The sequence below is a fragment of the Microcaecilia unicolor genome, chromosome 9, assembly GCF_901765095.1.
Source record: "Microcaecilia unicolor chromosome 9, aMicUni1.1, whole genome shotgun sequence".
NCBI lineage: Eukaryota > Metazoa > Chordata > Amphibia > Gymnophiona > Siphonopidae > Microcaecilia > Microcaecilia unicolor.
The window spans coordinates 225,746,899-225,766,909 of NC_044039.1; the positions used below are offsets into that span (position 1 = coordinate 225,746,899).

General features: G+C 46.2%; 1 protein-coding gene across 1 annotated transcript; it reads right to left on the bottom strand.

Annotated features, from left to right (window-relative positions):
* Window positions 1-6,038: 6,038 nt before the first annotated feature.
* LOC115477120 (trithorax group protein osa-like) lies at window positions 6,039-19,095 on the bottom strand. Its single transcript, XM_030213733.1, has 3 exons — window positions 13,243-19,095; window positions 7,944-8,062; window positions 6,039-6,072 (listed from the first exon to the last, which is right to left on the bottom strand). Exons 1-3 carry the CDS (start codon window positions 19,093-19,095, stop codon window positions 6,039-6,041), a joined length of 6,006 nt encoding a protein of 2,001 aa, XP_030069593.1.
* Between the last annotated feature and the right edge of the window lie 916 nt (window positions 19,096-20,011).

The following is a 20,011-nucleotide window of genomic DNA, read 5'->3' on the forward strand; positions in this document are numbered from 1 at the left end:
TTACCCAATTGCTTCCCCAAACTAAGAAGGTTCCCATTCTGTTTTTGTTACCTCTGGAAAACGGGAAAACGTATGCTACCATAACCCAGTCAATATTTACTGTTTCCAAAAGAATGGACTGGATCATTCTGGTGTTCTACATTCTCTCTCTCATAGTCTTCTCACTGATTATTCAAACGCACAGTCACTGAGGGCATCCTCCACCTACATTTCCTTTTTCCATGGTCTCAAAAACAAAAGCCATCTACATGCATGCATGGTCAGATAGACTACCCTAAAAGCAAAACACAATACTTCTGGTTCTCAATTACCACTGCCTTCACGAATGCCAAATTCTTATGCAACTAAATCACCACTTCCCCTTAAAAGAGGCAAGCCTAACAACAATGCCTTAGCCACTTCCACTCAACATGTTTGAAATACCTTACATGAGTTTCTTGTAACACAGCTACTATGGCCTTATATTTATGAAGTAGCCCCAGCCAAGTTCAAGACAATGAAACATTAAACACCATCTAACCGTTAAAAAATCATTCTTCTTCTAGACAACACTTCATAAACACACCCAGTATTTTCATACCCTGATATCACACACATCTCCTCCTCTCCTCCACTGCACTACTCTCTAAACCAGGCTTGTCCAACCCAGGGCCCGCAAGCCAGTTTCCAGCCCACCAATTACTTTCCTTCTGGCCCTCAGAAGCTTGGACATTCTTCTTGTGCTTACAGAGGGATTCCTGCTTCCCCACCATGACTCAGCTCTCTGTAAGCTTGAGCCATTTGGTGCTGGAAGTTCAGGTTGGTCTTGCAGTTTCAAATCTCGTAAGACTTGAAACTATGACATCAACCCAAACTTCCGACGAGCCATGTCACAGTGGAGAAGCAGGAATTCACCTGTTTCTTCTGCAGCTGAAGCCAGGTGAGAGGAAAGAGACTGGGTGAAACATTGGGGAGAAGTACATAAGAGCGAGTGAAACAGACTGTGTGAAGACTTGGGGGGGGGGGGGGTACATGAGAGAGAGACAGGATGAAGGCTGGGGGGGGGGGGGGGGGACAATGCACAGTCATATTTTGCCACTATTTGAAGAAACATGTGGCAAAATAAGAGTGTGTGCTTTGGACCTCTGAGTGTTACAAAATATAAAATGTGGCCCCCAACTATCCGACCTCGACTACTACTAGATATAGTAAATGTAAGAGAAATCAGATTAATTACAAAAATATAGGACATTTCTTTATACAAAATTAGAACTAATAAACCACAAAATATATTTGATGTTTAAACAAATATTAAATGATAAATTTACCATATATTATAATGTAAGTTTTTATTTTGGCCTCTACTGTCCAACAACTCCATTACCAATACACCCTCCTCCTTCCTTCCCAATCACCCTTTTCCCTCACTTCCACCTGCCAACCAATGACACTTCACTCACCGATTCAAAGAGGAAAAATAAATAGAAATATACACCAGTCCCTGAAAACACACATGGCATTTCATCAGAATAATCTAGATAAGCTTCAAGGGTCAACCTCACAGATGGATTGTCTTTTTAGTCTCTTACCTCCAACTATAACTCTGCCATTTGGGAGGGGCTTTTCCAGGGAATTCCCATTCAATCTCTCAAAACATGATCTTTAGCAAAACCAATATAAAACAATGCTTTTGTATAGATGCATATTGTTCCTCGCGTTTTTTTTTATGTTGTCAGTCCTATTTTGTGGAATTCATTATCAGCCGATTTATAGTTAACAATTATGCCTCTTTTCGGAAGCTGTTTAAAATATATTCATTCAAGATGGTTTATCAGGGTATGTTTTCTAGCTGATAATACTGGTGACCCTATTGCTTTATTCAATATTACAGTTTGTATTACGGATTATTAATCTTATTTCTGTTTTTTTAAATAAAGTTTTTCATTTGTGTATGCTTTATTGTCATCTGCCTAGGATCACTGATAGAGCGGACTACAAGTTTTTTTTAATAAATAAAATACACTGGAATGTCTTTGGATTTAGAAAAAACATTTACATTCAAGGATTTCTTGACTCAGATTTTTGTTCCAAAACCAACTGCAGAGCTTACCAACTTGAAACAAATGACCTAATCATAATTTTCACAATAAAACAAGTTGCAAACCTTCGCAGTAGGGCAAAAGAGGAGAAATTATGACCTACCTTATATTTTTCTTTCATTTGATTTGTGGGAGGTGTGGGTGGGTGATTAAGGGAGGTTTTGTTTGTTATTGTTTAATGAAGAATAAAGATGTTTATGGTTCTGTCAAGACTGTTTACCAGTAAAAAAGACTGAAACATTTTTCTTTCATTTAACCGCAGAAGATGAATCTAGAGACTATATAGGTTGTGACCATCTACCAAGCAGGAGATTATACGACAATGTGCTCCTTGGTTAGTCAATATTTCTCAAAACAAAGCAGAAGGAATAAAGAGGGATAATATGGTTAGTCAATATTTCTCAAAACAAAGCAGAAGGAATAAAGAGGGATAATAGATCCCCTTTCTCACACAGAAGCATGAATAGTAAAAAAAAAAAAAACAGTAAAAACTTTTAACACCAAAATGAGCCACTACCCTAAACAGGGAAATGAACAAACCATGAGAACAGAGCACTAAAGAAAGTGGGGGTTCTGGATTCATCTGGTGCAGTTAAAGGAAATTATCAGCAGCAGATGAATCCAGAGACTTGTGGGATGTAACAAAATTAAAAGCCAAAATCGCCCTGGAAGACAAGAGAAGTAGGAATAGTCACTCCTGAATCCAAGAAAGAAAGGAACTGAACTTTGCCCGACAAAGCCTGCAACTCAGCTCCCCGGCTACTAGAAGGAGATATTTGAGAGGAAGATCTTTCAAAGTAGACTGCTTCATAGGTTCAAAGGGAGCCTTTTTCTTTTTCTTTAGAGCCCGCAGAACAACGCTAACATTCAACATGGCTAAGGACAACAAACAGGAGGCCTAAGACAACTAAGCCCTTCTAAGAAATTAATCACATCTGGATAAGAAGTAAATGAGGAATCCAGAACCCAACCCAATAACAGAAATGAGCCGCCACTTAAACCTTAAAAACTTGTGAGATCTTGCTAAGATCATCCTGCAAGAAGGCTAATATGTATGGCAAAGAGGCCTAAAACAGAGATCACGCCTGTCTGAAGCACCATGTTTCAAAACTCACCAGACATGAGCATACATGGCTTAAGTTTTTCAAAAAAGTGACTATGACAAAATGAGGAAAATGGTTAAAAAGAAGCTCAAAGGTTAAGACTTTAAATCAGGCATGGATGTTGTTTAAAAATACCATTGTGGAAGCACAAACTAGATGTATTCCATGTATTAACAAATGTGGAAAAAAGTGCAAATGACAGCCAGCATAGTTAAAAGTTGAGGTGAAAGACGCTATTAGAGCCAAAAGAACATCCTTAAAAAATGTAAAAAGGCGAAAGATATATTCGATCTGAAGAGAAACCAATAAAATTCTTGGACTTTAAAAAAAAAAAAAAAAAAAAAAAAAGTAAAAAGGATATGAATGAAGAAAATAAGAACCAACATAAGCACTGTCAAGCCAGAAGCAAAGCGTTGATAAAAGGCTAAAAGAGAAGAAGAAAAAAAAACGTGCCGCGGAGACAAAAACTCATAGTAACACTTTTTCAGGTATATCAGAGGCAGAAAGCCTGTGAGGGAATCTGTGAGACCGTTAGATCAGTGTGAGTCCTTGGGCCACTGCCGAGGAGCAGCAGCAGCAGGCACATCACCCAAACAGGAGGCAGGGCAGACCACAGACAGACGGGCACAGGCCGGACTGGAACAGCTGGACCGGAACAGAAGCACTAAGCAGAAGCAGGGACGGAGGGGGGCCCTTGGAACTGGGAGGGCATGGGGCCTTGGAACTGGGAGGGCAGGCAGGGGGCCTTGGAGCTTGGGAGGGACGGAGGGGTGCCCTTGGAGCTGGATGGGGGGAAGGAACGGAGGGGGGCCTTTGGAGCTGGGAGGGATTGGGGCCTTGGAACTGGGAGGGCAGGGGGCCTTGGAGCTGGGGGGGGAGGGACGGAGGGGGGCCTTGGAGCTGGGAGGGAAGGAGGGAGAGCAGGGGGGCCTTGCAGCGGTGGGGGGGGGGGGCCCTGCAGCAGCGAGGGGAGGGGGCCCTGGAAAACCCCCATACCAATACTCGCCCGTTTTAACGGCTAGTAGTCCATGAATCAAACAGAGTCTTGGGCAGGCAGCAGACAGTAGAATAAACCAAGAAACAAGCAGAGTCTTGGGCAGGCAGCAGACAATAGAATAAACCAAGAAACAAGCAGAGTCTTGGGCAGGCAGCAGACAATAGAATAAACCAGGAAACATGCAGAGTCTTGGGCAGGCAGCAGACCGTAGAATAAACCAGGAAACCAGCAGGGTCAAAGACAGGCAAAGCAAGCTTTCAGGGCAGGAACCGCAACAGACCAACAAGGACAAGAACACAACTGAAGACCTCTGTGCCAAGGCAAAGCCTGAAAGTTCCCAGGTGCTTAATAAAAGCAACATACAAGGGAGTTTACCAGGTAAGGGTGCTGCTAAGTTCCAAAAATCCCAAGACAGTCTGGAAGGCTGGAAGATCCGGACCACCATGACTTCTGGGAAACAGCAAACAGACAGTCCATCGCAGCCACCAGGTCTGACCACCAGGTGGTGAAATGAGTGAGAGCATGAAACAGGGGCAGAACCGTGACAATCAGGAAGGAGTAAAAGGAGCACTCAGGGAGGACATGGCCATAGCGGAGAGATTAAATTCATTCTTTGCTACTACCTTTATGGAAGATGAAGTAAGAGATCTACCTATACAGGAAATAGTTTTCAGGGGTGACGATGCAGAGGAACCAAAATAATCTCTGTAAACTTGGAAGATATACTGAGTCAAACTGACAAGTTAAAGAGTGATAAATCACCTGAGCCTAATGATGTACACCCAAGGGTGTTGAAAAATTCAAACGTGAAATTGCTGATCTGCTGCTAGTGATCTGTAACCTATCGTTAAAATTGTCCATAGTACTTGATTACTGGAGGGTGCCCAATGTGACACCGATTTTTAAAAAGGGTTCTAGGGTGATACAGGAAATTACAGACCAGTAAGCCCAACTTCAGTGCCGGGCAAAATAATGGAAATTATTATAAATAACGAAATTACAAACATGGTTTAATGGGACAGAGTCAGAATGGATTCAGCCAAGGGTGGTCCTAACCTCACCAATTTGCTTAATTTCTTTGAAGGCGTGAATAAATTTATAGATAAAGGTGAGCCGGTTGATGTAGTTTATCTAGATTTTCAGAAAGCTTTTGACAAAATACCTCACGAAAGACTCCTGAGAAAATTAAGGAGTCATGGGATAGGAGGCAATGTCTTTCCGTGGATTAAGAATTGGTTACTGGACAGAAAAAAAGAGGGTAGGGTTAAATGGCCATTTTTCTCAATGGAGGAGGGTGAATAGTGGAGTGTCGTATGGATTGGTATTGGGACCGGTGCTATTTAACATATTGTAAATGATCTGTAAACCAGAACGAGCAAGGTGATTACTTCTGCACTTGACACAAAACTATTCAAAGTTGTCAAAATGCATGCATATTATGAAAAATTGCAGGAAAACCTTAGGAAACTGGAAGACTGAGCAGGTAAATGGCAGATGAAATTTAATGTAGACAAATGCAAAGTGATGCACATTGGGAAGGATAATCCAAATCATAGTTATCTGATGCTACGGTCCACTTTAGGAGTCAGCACTCAAGAAAAACACCGAAGTGTCACTGTAGACAATACGCTGAAATCTTCTAACTAGTGTGCGGCGGTGGCCTAAAAAGCAAACGGGATACTAGGAATTAGGAGAGGAATGCAAAATAAGACCAACTACTGAAGCCCACTCCAGTCTATCCAAATCTGTCTTGTCAACTGCGGGACGCAAGACCTTAAAAACCTACCCAGCACTGTCCTCACATTCCAAATTACTGGAGTTTGCTGAAGACCTCGCCAGCCTTCCTCTTCACGTTCCAAATTACTGGAGTTTGCTGAAGCCCTCTCCAGCCTTCCTAAACCAGAATGACATATAGGGGACCCAGACTATACAAGCCTGTCCAGCACTGGCATTAGTTCTTCACAGCTAGAGTCACCATCTAAAGTGCCACTTGACATGCAAACACACAGGCAACCATTTCTTTTATACCATTCATTTTCTCTGTTTCAACAATTTTTATTGATGACGTAGTCAGGTTAACAGTCCACAAGCACAGCATACAAAGAGTTGTTATCTTATTACTTAAACTAACTAAACAGAAATAAACTGGCAATATTTTCATCAAATCTTTCTCCCTTTTATCCCCATCCTATCCCCTCCCCTCCCCCTTATGTTTAAGCAATTTTATTGAACATACAACAAAATGACACAACCGATAATTTTGGCAATTTTTCATTTTTCTATTACATAGTCACCCCCTTTCTCTTTACGAAGTCTTAACCGTACATTCGATAATCAATTCTGACAGTTCCAGTATCCAGCACTGGGACAACAAATCAACTAGACCAACGACTCTTCGGAGGCATAGACAGGGATGTCATACTACCCCTCTCCTCAAGACCCTTCACTGGCTCCCTATCCGTTTTCGCATCCTGTTCAAACTTCTTCTACTAACCTATAAATGTACTCACTCTGCTGCTCCCCAGTATCTCTCCACACTCGTCCTTCCCTACACCCCTTCCTGTGCACTCCGCTCCATGGATAAATCCTTCTTATCTGTTCCCTTCTCCACTACTGCCAACTCCAGACTTCGCGCCTTCTGTCTCGCTGCACCCTACGCCTGGAATAAAGTTCCTGAGCCCCTACGTCTTGCCCCATCCTTGGCCACCTTTAAATCTAGACTGAAAGCCCACCTCTTTAACATTGCTTTTGACTCGTAACCACTTGTAACCACTCGCCTCCACCTACCCTCCTCTCTTCCTTCCCGTTCACATTAAATTGATTTGATTACTTTATTTTTTTTTTTGTCTATTAGATTGTAAGCTCTTTGAGCAGGGACTGTCTTTCTTCTATGTTTGTGCAGCGCTGCGTACGCCTTGTAGCGCTATAGAAATGCTAAATAGTAGTAGTAGTAGTAATCTCCCATCCCTCCTCTCCTCTATACATATTCAGGTCTTCCAGTCTCTTCTCATACGCATTTTAGCGCACCCTTTACCATTTTTGTCACCTTCTTCTGGATCGCTTCAAGTCTTTTTACATCCTTTCAAGATAATATGGCTTCAAAACTGAACACAATACTCTATGTAGGGCCTCACCAATGACTTGTACAGGGGCATCAATACCTCTTTTCTTCTGATGGTTAAGCCTCTCTCTATACAGACTAGCATCCTTCTGGGTACAGCCACTGCCTTGTTGCACTCTTTCATCGCCTTCAGATCCTGAGATACTATCATCCCCAGGTCCCTTTCCCTATCTATGCATATCAGCCTATCACATTTGTACCCTGCGCTTTCCCACTCATGGCAGGCTCAATGCGGCTTAAATGGGGCAATGGAGGGTTAAGTGACTTGCCCAGAGTCACAAGGAGCTGCCTGTGTCTGAAGTGGGAATCGAACCCAGTTCCTCAGTTCCCCAGGACCAAAGTCCACCACCCTAACCACTAGGCCACTCCTCCACCTACAGCTCCCTTGGATTTCTTACTCCCTAACTGTATCACTGTACACTTCTTTACACTGAATTTTAATTGCCAAACATTAGACTATTCTTCTAACATTTGCAGATCCTTTTTCATGTTTTCCACTCCCTCTGGAGGCCCACTCTGTTACAAATCTTGGTATCATCCACAAAAAGGCAAGCCTTATCTTCTAACCCTTCGGCAATGTCAATCACAAATAAATTAAACAGAATTGGCCCCAGCAGTGATTCTTGAGGCACTTCACCACTCACCTTTCCTTCCTCAAGTGAATTCCATTAACCAACACCCTTCTAGCATCTGTCAACCAGTTTCTAATCCAGTTCACCACTTTGGATCCTAGCTTCAGCCTCTCAACTTGTTCAAGAGCCTCCTATGAGGAACCGTGTCAAAAGGCTTTGACAAAATCTAAATAGATTACATCGAGCACATGTACTCAATCCAATTCTCTGGTCACCCAGTCAAAGAATTCAATCGGATTCATTTAACACGATTTACCATGCTGTCTCAGATCTTGCAACCTATTGGATTCCAGGAAATACACTCTCTTTTTTTTCAGAATCACATCTATTACTTTTCCAATTACCAAAGTAAGACTTACAAGCCTCTGGTTTCCAGCTTCTTCTCTGTCACCACTTTTGTGAAGAGGGATCACACACATCTGCTCTTCTCCAATCCCTTGGAACCTCTCCCATCTTCAAGGATTTCTTAAACAAATCTTTTAAGAGGGCCTGCCAGAACCTCTCTGAGCTCTCCCAATATCCTGGGATGGATCTTGTCTGGTCCCATGGCTTTGCCCGCCTTCAAATTTTTATATTGTTCATGGACACCCTCTTTCGAAAACTTGGCTATACCCACTCCATGCTCAATATGTAACTTTGCCAGCCAATCGTGGACCTTCTTCCGGATTTATTTGTTACATTTGTACCCCGTGCTTTCCCACTCATGGCAGGCTCAATGCGGCAGGCAATGGAGGGTTAAGTGACTTGCCCAGAGTCACAAGGAGCTGCCTGTGCCAGGAATCGAACTCAGTTTCTCAGTTCCCCAGGCCCAAATATTTAGCACATTTGCTTTTTTCCTCATGATTATGTATAGCTCCATGGTATGATCTCACCTTGAGTACTGCATTCAGTTCTGGTTGCCGTAATTAATAAAAGGTTCAAAGATGAGTGAGCAAAATGATAAAGGGAATGGAACTTCTCTCATAAGAGGAAAGGCTAACGAGATTAGGGCTCATCAGCTTGGAAAAGAGACGGATGAAGGGAGATATGATTGAGGTCCTCAAAATCCTGAGTGGTGTAGAATAAGTAGAAGTGAAACAATTTTTTACTCATTCCAAAAGTACAAAGACTAGGGAACACTTAAGAAAATTACATGGAACTACTTTTAAAACAAATAGGAGGAAATATTTTTTCACTTAACAAATAGTTACGCTCTGGAAATGTCAAAGGATGTGGTTAACAGCAATTAGCGTTTCTGGGTTTAAAAAAGGTTTGGACAAGTTCTTGGAGGAAAACTCCATAGTATGCTATTGAGACATACATGGGGAAGCTACTACTTTCCCTAGGATTGGAAGCATGGAATGTTGCTACTATTTGGGTTTTTTTTCCCCTTTTTCCTGTATATACTATTTGGGTTTCTGCCAAGTACATGCAACCTAGCTTGGCCACTGTTGGAAACAAAATACTAGGATAGATGGACCAGTGGTCTCACCCAGTATGACTATTCTTATATTCTCCACATGGTGGTTTATAGCATCTTTCAGTCTTCCCATTCCATTTTTTGCCTTCCTCCTTTTACTAATATACCTGAAAAAAATTCTTGTCCCACTCCTTAGATTTCTAGCCATTTGTTTTTCCGCTTTCACCAGATGCATTATCTCTCTTGGCTTCTTTCTATTTTATCCAGTATTCTTCTCTATGTTCCTCCTCTTGAGCTTTTCTGTATTTGATTAACATCAATTCGTTTGCCTTTATTTTCTCAGCCACTTGCTTGGAGAACCGTATTAGTTTCCTTTTTCTCTTGCTTATATAAAGATCAGTACTCTTATTTATAGCTCTTTTCAGCCTGGACCACTGCCTTTCCACTTCTCGTATGTCCTACAAGTCCATCAGCTCTCTCTTCAGGTACTCCATTTTACTAAAGTCAGCATATTTGAAATCCAGGACTTGGAGTTTTGAGTGGCTGCCCTCCACTTTAGTTGTTATATCACACCAAACCATTTGATGATCAGTACCGGCCAGGTGTGTACCCACTCAGACATTAGACACACTTTCCCCATTTGTGAGCACCAGATTCAGCATCACTCCTTCCCTCTTGGGTTCCATCACCACTTGTCTGAGCAGAACACTTCTTTCCGATTCAGCAGATTAAACTTTCCAATCCGCATCCAGCAAGTTAAAATCTCCCAACAGCACCTCCCCTTTGTTTCCCAACTTTTGGATATCTGTAACCAGATCTTTCTCTAGTTGCACTGATTGTGTTGGGAGGACTGTAGGCCACACACATGTGGACAGAGGTTACATCTTCTCTTTTCAAGGCAATTCATACCACTTCTTTCTTTCACAAGCCCCCTGCATTTCAGACACTTTGATATCATTTCTCACATACAGAGTTACTCCTCCACCTTTCCGACTACACCATGTCTCCGTGATAGTAACAATATCGAAGTCTGCCTCTAACATCAGGGCTTGCAGATCATGAACTTTGTTGCTTAGACTGTGAGCATTTGTGGTCACTGCTTTCAGCTAAATTTCAGCAAAGTCTCATCTTCTGTTTAGTTTTTTTAGCGTCACTTCCTATTGTGTAAGAAGTGATTTGCTAACACTGCCGTTTACAATGCTTTCTTTACTATTGTCACATCTCACCTTTTTGCTGGGGGTGGGGTATTATTGGCCAGGTCATTTGTTCCCAGTGTTAGACTCCATAGTTTCTTCTCTGATTAAAGTCACTATTTGCCTGGTACACCTAGCAGCTGAGGATCCTGGAAATCATTTCACTTTGATGGGCCTCTTGAACTGCGTTCCAAAGTTAATGCAGATGAAATTTAATGTGGACAAATGCAAGGTAATGCACATTGGAAAAAAATAATCTGAATGATAGTTACCCTATGCTAGGATTCACTTTAGGAGTCAGCACTCAAGAAAAAGACCTGGGTGTCACTGTACATAATACACCAAAATCTTCTGCTCGGTGTGGCAGCAGCCAAAAAAGCAAACAGGATGGTAGGAATTATTAGGAAAGGGATGGCGAATAAGACTGAAAATAGTATAATGCCTTTGTTTCACTCTATGGTGTGTCCGCACCTTGAGTATTGCATTCAGTTCTGGTCGCCATATCTCAAAAAACATATAGTGGAATTAGAAAAGGTTCAAAGAAGAGCGACAAAAATGATAATGGGGATGGAACTCCTCTCGTATGAGGAAAGGCAAAAGAGGAGTTCCATCAATCGGCTTGGAAAAGAGAAGGATGAGGGGAGATATGATTGAGGTCTACAAAATCCTGAGTGGTGTAGAACGAGTAGAAGTAAATCGTTTTATTCATTTCAAAAGTACAAAGACTAGGGGACACTCGAGGAAGTTACATGGAAAGACTTAAAAAAAAAATAGGAGGAAATATTTTTTCACTCAATTAAATAGTTAAGCTCTGGAACTCTTTGCCGGAGGATGCTGTAACAGTAGTTAGCATATCTGGGATTTAAAAATTTTGGACACATTCCTGGAGGAAAAGTCCATAATCTGCTATTGAGACAGACATGGGAAGCAACTGCTTGCCCTGGGATTTGTAATATAGAGTGTTGCCACGATTTGGATTTCTGTCAGGTACTTGTGACCTGGCTTGGCTACTGTTTGGAAAACAGGATACTGAGCTAAATGGACCATTGGTCTGACCCAGTATGGCTACTCTTATGAAAACGGAATCTCCTAGCAACAACAGATTTCTGGTATTTTGCTACTGTTCACAATGCATGTTGAAAATAATATATATATATATATATATATATATATATATATAAAAGGCACCACCAACGTTCTAAATGAAGCCTCCAGCCGGAAGTGTGAAGGGGGAGAGATACCCGGTTTCCCCATGAGTGTCTGCCCCGCCCTCGCTCTCTCTGTAACACAAACAGTGAAGGAAAACACAGCAAAGCACGAAATCAAATCGCTCTCTCTGTAACAGTGAAGGACTCAGAGGGAGGTGGGGAGAGAGGGCAGAAGCCCTCACTATCTCGGTAACACAAACACAGCACAGCAGGAAACTTAACACTGAAGGACTCATCTCCCAGGGGGGAGGGGACAGAGAGCAGAGGGGAAAGGAGGGCAGGGACACACACACTCCCACATGCACACAGAAGAAAACCTTGCTAGCCCCCGTTTCATTTGCATCAGAAACGGGGCTTTTTTACTAGTATATATATATTTAGTCTCCACAAATAGGCCTATTCTGCAATAAACATTTTTAAAGCTGCCTTGCCACGTTTGTGCCTGTCCACAAGATTCCATCAAAGCACTAGGAGTAATCCTTGACAATAAACTGTGTCTCCAATCTCGCATATCAGTACTAGAAATAAAATGCTTCTTTAAGCTAAGAATGGTCGGTTCAGTACTGACTCTCTAATCAGAAAGCATTTCTATTTTACTACATATGCCCTTGAACAACCTAGGCTACTGCAACACATTTCAATGTTTCAAGATTGAAGATATAACAACGGCTCCGATTTATTCAAAATGTGGCTAAGCTTATCGCTTGTACCAAGAGATAGGCAATCAATGTTCTTTTTTAAATAATGGGGTAACATGATCCCATCTAATATAAAATTCCCTTCAATTTCTAGTGCACATTTACTATGCAGGACTCCCATTTTTATATCTTTTAATTTCTTATTTGTCCTTTACAGTTCTCAGAGATTTTCCTAACGAAATCTATTGATAGATCCTTCATTTCGACAAATTAGGTATTGTAAGAAGTCTATTGGTCCACTCTTATGGAACAGTTCGTTCTACATCTATACTTTAATACAAAATGCCCAATCTCTTCTCTTTGCAGTTGTGGGGTGGTGGAGAGCGCTCCCTCTGAAGCCCACCTCTCATCGTTCCTTCCACATTTTTAAAGAAATTTTAAAGAAACTAAGTTTTTGATACAACTATTTTACTTATTTAGTGTAATTCTCAGATTATTGTTCTGGCTTCTTGTTGACTGTTACCCGCATAGAAGTGTAAGGTGGTAACGGGATATAAGCCGTGAGGTTAATGTTATATTCTTTTCTTTTTAGTTTTCATATATTTTTAAAATTTTTATACTACGCTTTGGTAAAACCATCTAGGCAGCTTATCAACTTAATAATAAACTTGAAACCTCTAATGCTGTTCCTCCCTTAGTTTCCTAAAGAGGGGAAAACCTGTTATGGATTCTTCTTTTGTTTGAATCAGAATACATTAGTAACCATGTGCACCTTTAACTTTTTGCAGCATAGAAACCGTTTAAAATTAAATGTTTACCCACCATCTTATTACTATTACTACAAATGGAAGCATGGTAAAAAGATAATCTTACCTGAAGGGAAGAAGAGGGATCCATCTTTGGTGAATCCTGCTGATCACTACTAGAATCATTTTGTACTGCATCCTGGAGCACTGCAGAACCAGAAGATGGCGACTGCAAAGGCTGCTGAGGGATGGACTGAGAAAATGATGGCCATGACTGACCAGGCAGAGACTCGTCATTAGAGTAGGAAGGTGCTGGCTGGGCCTGGGTTGACTGAGGCTTGCCTTGTGGATATGATACTTGTGGTTCGGTAGGTTGAGTCTCCCCTTGGGCATACGAGACTGGTTGGGTCAGGGTAGGTTGAGTCTTGGTTTGGGAATAAGAGGATGCTGGCTGGGTCGGGGTAGGTTGTGTCTTGGCTTGGGAATATGAGGATGCTGGCTGGGTCGGGGTAGGTTGTGTCTTGGCTTGGGAATACGAAGATGCTGGCTGGTTCGGAGTAGGCTGTGTCTTGGCTTGGGAATAAGAGGATGCTGGCTGGGTCTGGGTAGGTTGAGTCTTTGCTTGAGAATATGATGCTGGCTGGGTCTGGATAGGTTGAGACTTAGCTTGGGAATACGAGGATGCTGGCTGGATCGGGGTAGGTTGAGTCTTGCCTTGGGAATACGAGGATGATGGCTGGGACGGGGTAGGTTGAGTCTTGGCTTGGGAATATGAGGATGTTGGCTGGGTCTGGGCAGGTTGAGTCTTGGTTTGGGAATATGAGGATGCTGGCTGGGTCTGGGTAGGCTGAGTCTTGGCTTGGGAATATGAGGAGGCTGGCTGGATCTGGGTAGGTTGAATCTTGGCTTGGGATGCTGGCTGGTTCTGGGTAGGTTGAGTCTTGGCTTGAGAATACGAGGATGCTGTCTGATTCTGGGTAGGTTGAGTCTTGGTTTGGGAACATGAGGTTGCTGGTTGGGTCTGCGCAGGTTGAATCTTGGCTTGAGAATATGAGGATGCTGACTGGGCCTGGGTAGGCTGAGTCTTAGATTGGGAATACGAGGATGTTGGCTGGGTCTGGGCAGGTTGTGTCTTAGCTTGGGAATATGAGGATGCTGGCTGGGTCTGGACAGGTTGTGTCTTAGCTTGGGAATACGAGGATGCTGGCTGAGTCTGAGCAGGTTGAGTCTTAGCTTGGGAAAATGAGGATGTTGGCTGGGTCTGGGCAGGTTGAGTCTTAGCTTGGGAAAATGAAGATGCTGGCTGGGTCTGGGCAGGTTGTGTCTTAGCTTGGGAATATGAAGATGCTGGCTGGGTCTGGGTAGGTTGTGTCTTTGCTTGGGAATATGAGGAAGCTGGCTGAGTCTGAGCAGGTTGAGTCTTAGCTTGGGAATAAGAGGATGTTGGCTGGGTCTGGGCAGGTTGTGTCTTAGCTTGGGAATATGAGGATGCTGGCTGGGTCTGGGCAGGTTGTGTCTTAGCTTGAGAATATGAGGATGCTGGCTGAGTCTGAGCAGGTTGAGTCTTAGCTTGGGAATAAGAGGATGTTGGCTGGGTCTGGGTGGGTTGAGTCTTAGCTTGGGAATATGAAGATGCTGGCAGGGTCTGGGCAGGTTGAGTCTTACCTTGGGAATATGAAGATGCTGGCTGGGTCTGGGTGGGTTGAGTCTTAGCTTGGGAATATGAGGATGCTGGCTGTGTCTGGGCAGATTGAGTCTTAGCTTGGGAATATGTGGATGCTGGCTGAGTCTTAGCTTGGAAATATGAGGATGCTGGCTGAGTCTGGGCAGATTGAGTCTTAGCTTGGGAATATGAAGATGCTGGCTGGGTCTGGGTGGGTTGAGTCTTGGCTTGGGAATACGAGGATGCTGGCTGGGTCTGGGTGGGTTGAGTCTTGGCTTGGGAATACGAGGATGCTGGCTGGGTCTGTGTAGGTTGAGTCTTGGTTTGGGAAAACGAGGATGCTGGCTGGGTCTGGGTAGGTTGAGTTTTGGCTTGGGAATATGAGGATGTTGGCTGGGTCTGAGCAGATTGAGCCTTGGCTTGGGAATACGAGGATGCTGGCTGGTTCTGGGAAGGTTGAGTCTTGGCTTGGGAATACAAGGATCCTGGTTGGGTTTGTGTAGGCTGAGTCTTGGCTTGGGAATACAAGGATCCTGGTTGGGTTTGTGTAGGCTGAGACTTGGCTTGTGAATATGATGAGTCTGGCTGTGACTTGGCCACAGAAAATAAGGATGTTGGTTGGGACTGGGTAGGTTGCGAAGACGCTGGTTGGGACTGGGTAGGTTGAGTCTTTTCTTGGGGATATGAAGATGCTGATTGGGTAGGTTGAGGTTTGCCTTGGGGACAGGAGGATGCAGGCTGGGATGAGGCTGTCTGAGCTTTGCTTTGAGAATATGAAGATGCTGATTGGGATGTTGTTGTCTGAAGCTTGCTTTGGGAATATGAGGATGCTGACTGGGATGGTTGAGATTTAGTTTGAGAATATAATGATGAATGGGACTGAGAAGATTGAGATTTATCTTCAGAAAAGGAAGAGGCCATTTTTGACTGAGCAGGTTGAGACTTATCTTGTGAAATACAAGGAGTCACTTGGGATTCGGTAGGTTGAGATTTGCCTTGAGAATAGGATGATGCTGGCTGGGGCTTGGCTTGGGAAGAGGTAGCTGCAGGTTGGGACTGGGTTGGCTGAAACTTGGATTGGGAATAAGAGGCTAATGATTCGGACTGTGTTGGCTGAAATCTGCTCTGAGAATATGAAGATACTGGTTGAGCCTGGGTTGGCTGAAACTTGCTTTGAGAATATGAGGATGATGACTGGGATTGGGTTAGCTGAGATTTTGTCTGGGAATAGGAAGTTACTGACAAGGACTGGGTTGGCTGAGATTTGCTGAGTGAATACAAGGATGTAGACTGAGACTGGGTTGGTTGAAACTTGCTTTGAGAAAAAGATGCTTGTTGCGACTGGGTTGACTGAAAATTTCCTTGGGAATAGGAAGATACTGGCTGGGACTGGGATGGCTGAGACCTGTTTTGTAAGTAGGAAGAAGTTTGATGAGAATGAACTGGCTGAGACTGACCATAGGTGTAGGATGAAGGCTGGGAAAGGCCTTGGGAGTACGACAACAGTGGCTGTGATGAGCCTTGGGAATAGCAAGAGCCTTGAGAGTAGGTTGATGGTGGGTGGGAAGGGCCTTGAAATTTATTCTGAAAATATGAGGCTGTCTGTGAATCAGAATAGCCCAAAGCAGATTCTCCAGTGGCGACAGAGCCCTTTTGAGAACCAAGCAGTGGGGACTGGGATATCCCCTGAGGTGGTGATGTTGATTCCTCTGGTTCAGATTGGGCCATTGGGGATAAAGAATAATCTGACTGATTTCCATCTGGTGCCTGAGAATAATCTGATTGAGGCTGAGATTGTGAGTATGCTTGAGACTGAGTATACTCAGCCTGCCCTGGAAGTGGTGGTTTGTGACTATAAACAGATCGTTCTGGCAAAGTGGGATTGTTTCCATAGGTAGGCCGCTCCAACAAAGGAGGATTGTGGCCACGGGTAGGCCGCTCCAGTAAAGGTGCTTTGTGGCCACGAACAGGCTGCTCCGGCAGAGGGGGCTTGTAGCCACGAGCAGGCTGCTCCGGCAGAGGGGGCTTGTAGCCATGAGCAGGCTGCTCCGGCAGAGGGGGCTTGTAGCCATGAGCAGGCTGTTCAGGCAGAGGGGGAGCATGACCATAAGCAGACTGTTCTGGCAAGGGGGGCTCCTGGTCATGCTGCTTTGGCAGGGGGGGCTTCTGGTCGTGGGCAGGCTGCTCTGGCAAGGGGGGTTTCTGGTCATAGGCAGGCTGCTCTGGCAAGGGGGGCTTCTGGCTAGAGGGAGAGGACTCTGGTAAGGGGGGCTTGGGACCAAAGGTGGGCGGTTCGGGCAAGGGGGGCTTGGGACCAAAGGTGGGCGGCTCAGGCAAGGGGGGTTTGGGGCCAAAGGTGGGTGGCTCGGGTAAGGGGGGTTGGGAACCATAAGTAGGCAGCTCGGGCAAGGGGGGTTGGGAACCATAAGTAGGCGGCTCGGGCAAAGGGGGTTGGGAACCATAAGTAGGCAGCTCGGGCAAAGGGGGTTGGGAACCATAAGTGGGCGGCTCAGGCAAAGGGGGTTGGGAACCATAGGTGGGTGGCTCCGGCAAGGGGGGTTGGGAACTGTAGGCAGATGGCTCTGGCAAAGAGGCTTGGAGGCCATATGAGGGTGGCTCCGGCAAGGGAGGTTGTGAACCATATGAGGGTGGCTCCGGCAAGGGAGGCTGGGTTACGTACGAGGGTGGCTCTGGCAAGGGAGGCGGGGGACCATACGAGGGGGGCTCAGGCAGTGGAGGAGGGGGACCATACGAGGAGAGCTCTGGCAGGGGAGGTGGGGGACCGTACGAGGTGGGATCCGGCAGGGGAGGTGGGGGGCCATATGAGGAGAGCTCTGGCAAGGGAGGAGGGGGACCATACGATGGAGGCTCCGGCAAGGGAGGAGGAGGACCATACGAGGGAGGCTCAGGCAGGGGAGGAGGGGGACCATACGATGGAGGCTCCGGCAGGGGAGGAGGGGGACCATACGAGGGGGGCTCCGGCAGGGGAGGTGGGGGACCATATGAGGGGGGCTCTGATAGGTGAGGTGGAGGACCATATGAGGGGGGTTCCGACAGGGATGGTGGGGGACCATATGAAGGGGGCTCCGACAGGGGAGGTGGGGGACCATATGAAGGGGGCTCCGACAGGGGAGGTGGGGGACCATACGAAGGGGGCTCTGAAAGGGGAGGTGGGGGACCATACGAAGGAGGCTCCGACAGGGGAGGTGGAGGACCATACGAAGGAGGCTCAGACAGGGGAGGTGGAGGACCATATGAAGGAGGCTCAGACAGGGGAGGTGGAGGAGCATACGAGGGGGGCTCCGACAGGGGAGGTGGAGGACCATACGTAGGGGGCTCTGACAGGGGAGGTGGAGGACCATAGGAGGGTGGCTCTGACAGAGGAGGTGGGAGACTATACGAGGGTGGCTCTGGCAAGGGAGGTTTTGGGGCGTATGAGGGCTGCTCCGGCAAAGGGGGTTTTGGGGTGTATGAGGTCTGCCCTGGCATTGGGGGGTTGTGGCCATAGGTGGGCTGCTCTGGCAAAGAAAGATTGTGACCATAGGTGGGCTGCTCCGGCAAGGGGGGATTCTGACCATAGGCCGGTTGTTCCGGCAAGGGGGGATTCTGACCATAGGCCGGCTGCTCTGGCAAGGGGGGGTTCTGGCCATAGGCCTGCTGCTCCGGCAAGGGGGGGTTCTGGCCGTAGGCCGGCTGTTCCTGTAAGGGGGGGTTCTGGCCATAGGCCGACTGCTCTGGCAAAGTGGGGTTGTAGCCGTAGGCAGGCTGCTCTGGCAAGGGGGGGTTCTGGCCATAAGGTGGCTGTTCTGACATGGGGGGCTTGTGGCCGTAAGGAGGCTGCTCTAGCAGAGGCGGCTTATGCCCATAAGACTGGTCCTGATAGGAGGGATTGTAGCCATAGGGCGACTGTTGGTAAGAGAACCCTGCCCCCTGATTGCCATGCTGGTAAGGCTGATAAGTGCGACCCGGGGGCCAGTCGCCGTATCCACCGGTTGGGGGAGGGGGAGGCGGTGGGGGAGGGGGAGTGGAGCCCGGCAGCAGCACGGACTGCATCTGCTTCTGGTGCATTTGCTGCAGCTGCTGTAACTGCGCCAGGTGTTGATCGCGGAAGCTCTGGAAGGTCGATGACCCAGAAAAACTGCCGCCGCCGCCGCCGCCAGCGGGAGGATGCGATGGGGCCTGGTAGGGGCCGCCAGTGGGCGATTGTGATGGCACCTGGTAGTGGGCGCCAGGGCCGCCGCCGCCTGCGGGAGGTTGCGATGGGGCCTGGTATTGGCCGCCGGGCCCGCCGCCATACCTGCCCCAGGACGGGTACATGGCGGAGGGTGAGAGGAGGAGGATGCCTCGGCCGGTCCGATGGGCGATCTCGCGGGGACCGTTACAACCAGGCAACGTGAACGGAAGCTCCCAAGCGTCGCGCGCGCCTTCTTCTCTTCGCTTCTTCTTTCAAGCGCTTGCCGCTTTCCCCGGTCCTCCACACCGTAACGTGCCTGGCAGCGTCACTACGTCACGCCTACGTAACGTGCACACTGTAAGAAAGGCAAGAATCCGACTGTTCCGCAGTGACGCGCAAAGAATTGGGGCGGGATTCGGACTAGGTCGTGTTGTTGCTATGGTGATAGCCTTGCGGGCTCTGGGTTGGTTGCTGCTGCTTTGGCGGTAGCCGTAGCGCGCGTGGTGGTGCTCTAGGCTTACTTGGATCCCACTGTGCGGCTGAGAGAGAGGCCTTTGGTCCTGGGGAACTGAGTTCGATTCCCACTTCAGGCACAGGCAGCTCCTTGTGACTCTGGGCAAGTCACTTAACCCTCCATTGCCCCATGTAAGCCGCATTGAGCCTGCCATGAGTGGGAAAGCGCAGGGTACAAATGTAACAAAAATAAAATAGATACTACTGGAGATTCTACATGGAATGTTGCTACTATTGGAGATTCTACATGGAATGTTGCTATTCCACTAGCAACATTCCATGTAGAAGGCTGCGCAGGCTTCTGTTTCTGTGAGTCTGACGTCTTGCACGTACGTGCAGGACGTCAGACTCACAGAAGCAGAAGCCTGCGCGGCCACACTGGTGATCTGCAAGGGCCGACTTCTACATGGAATGTTGCTAGTGGAATAGCAACATTCCATGTAGAATCTCAAATAGTAGCAACAGTGGAGGAGTGGCCTAGTGGTTAGGGTGATGGACTTTGGTCCTGGGGAACTTAGGAACTGAGTTGATTCCCACTTCAGGCAC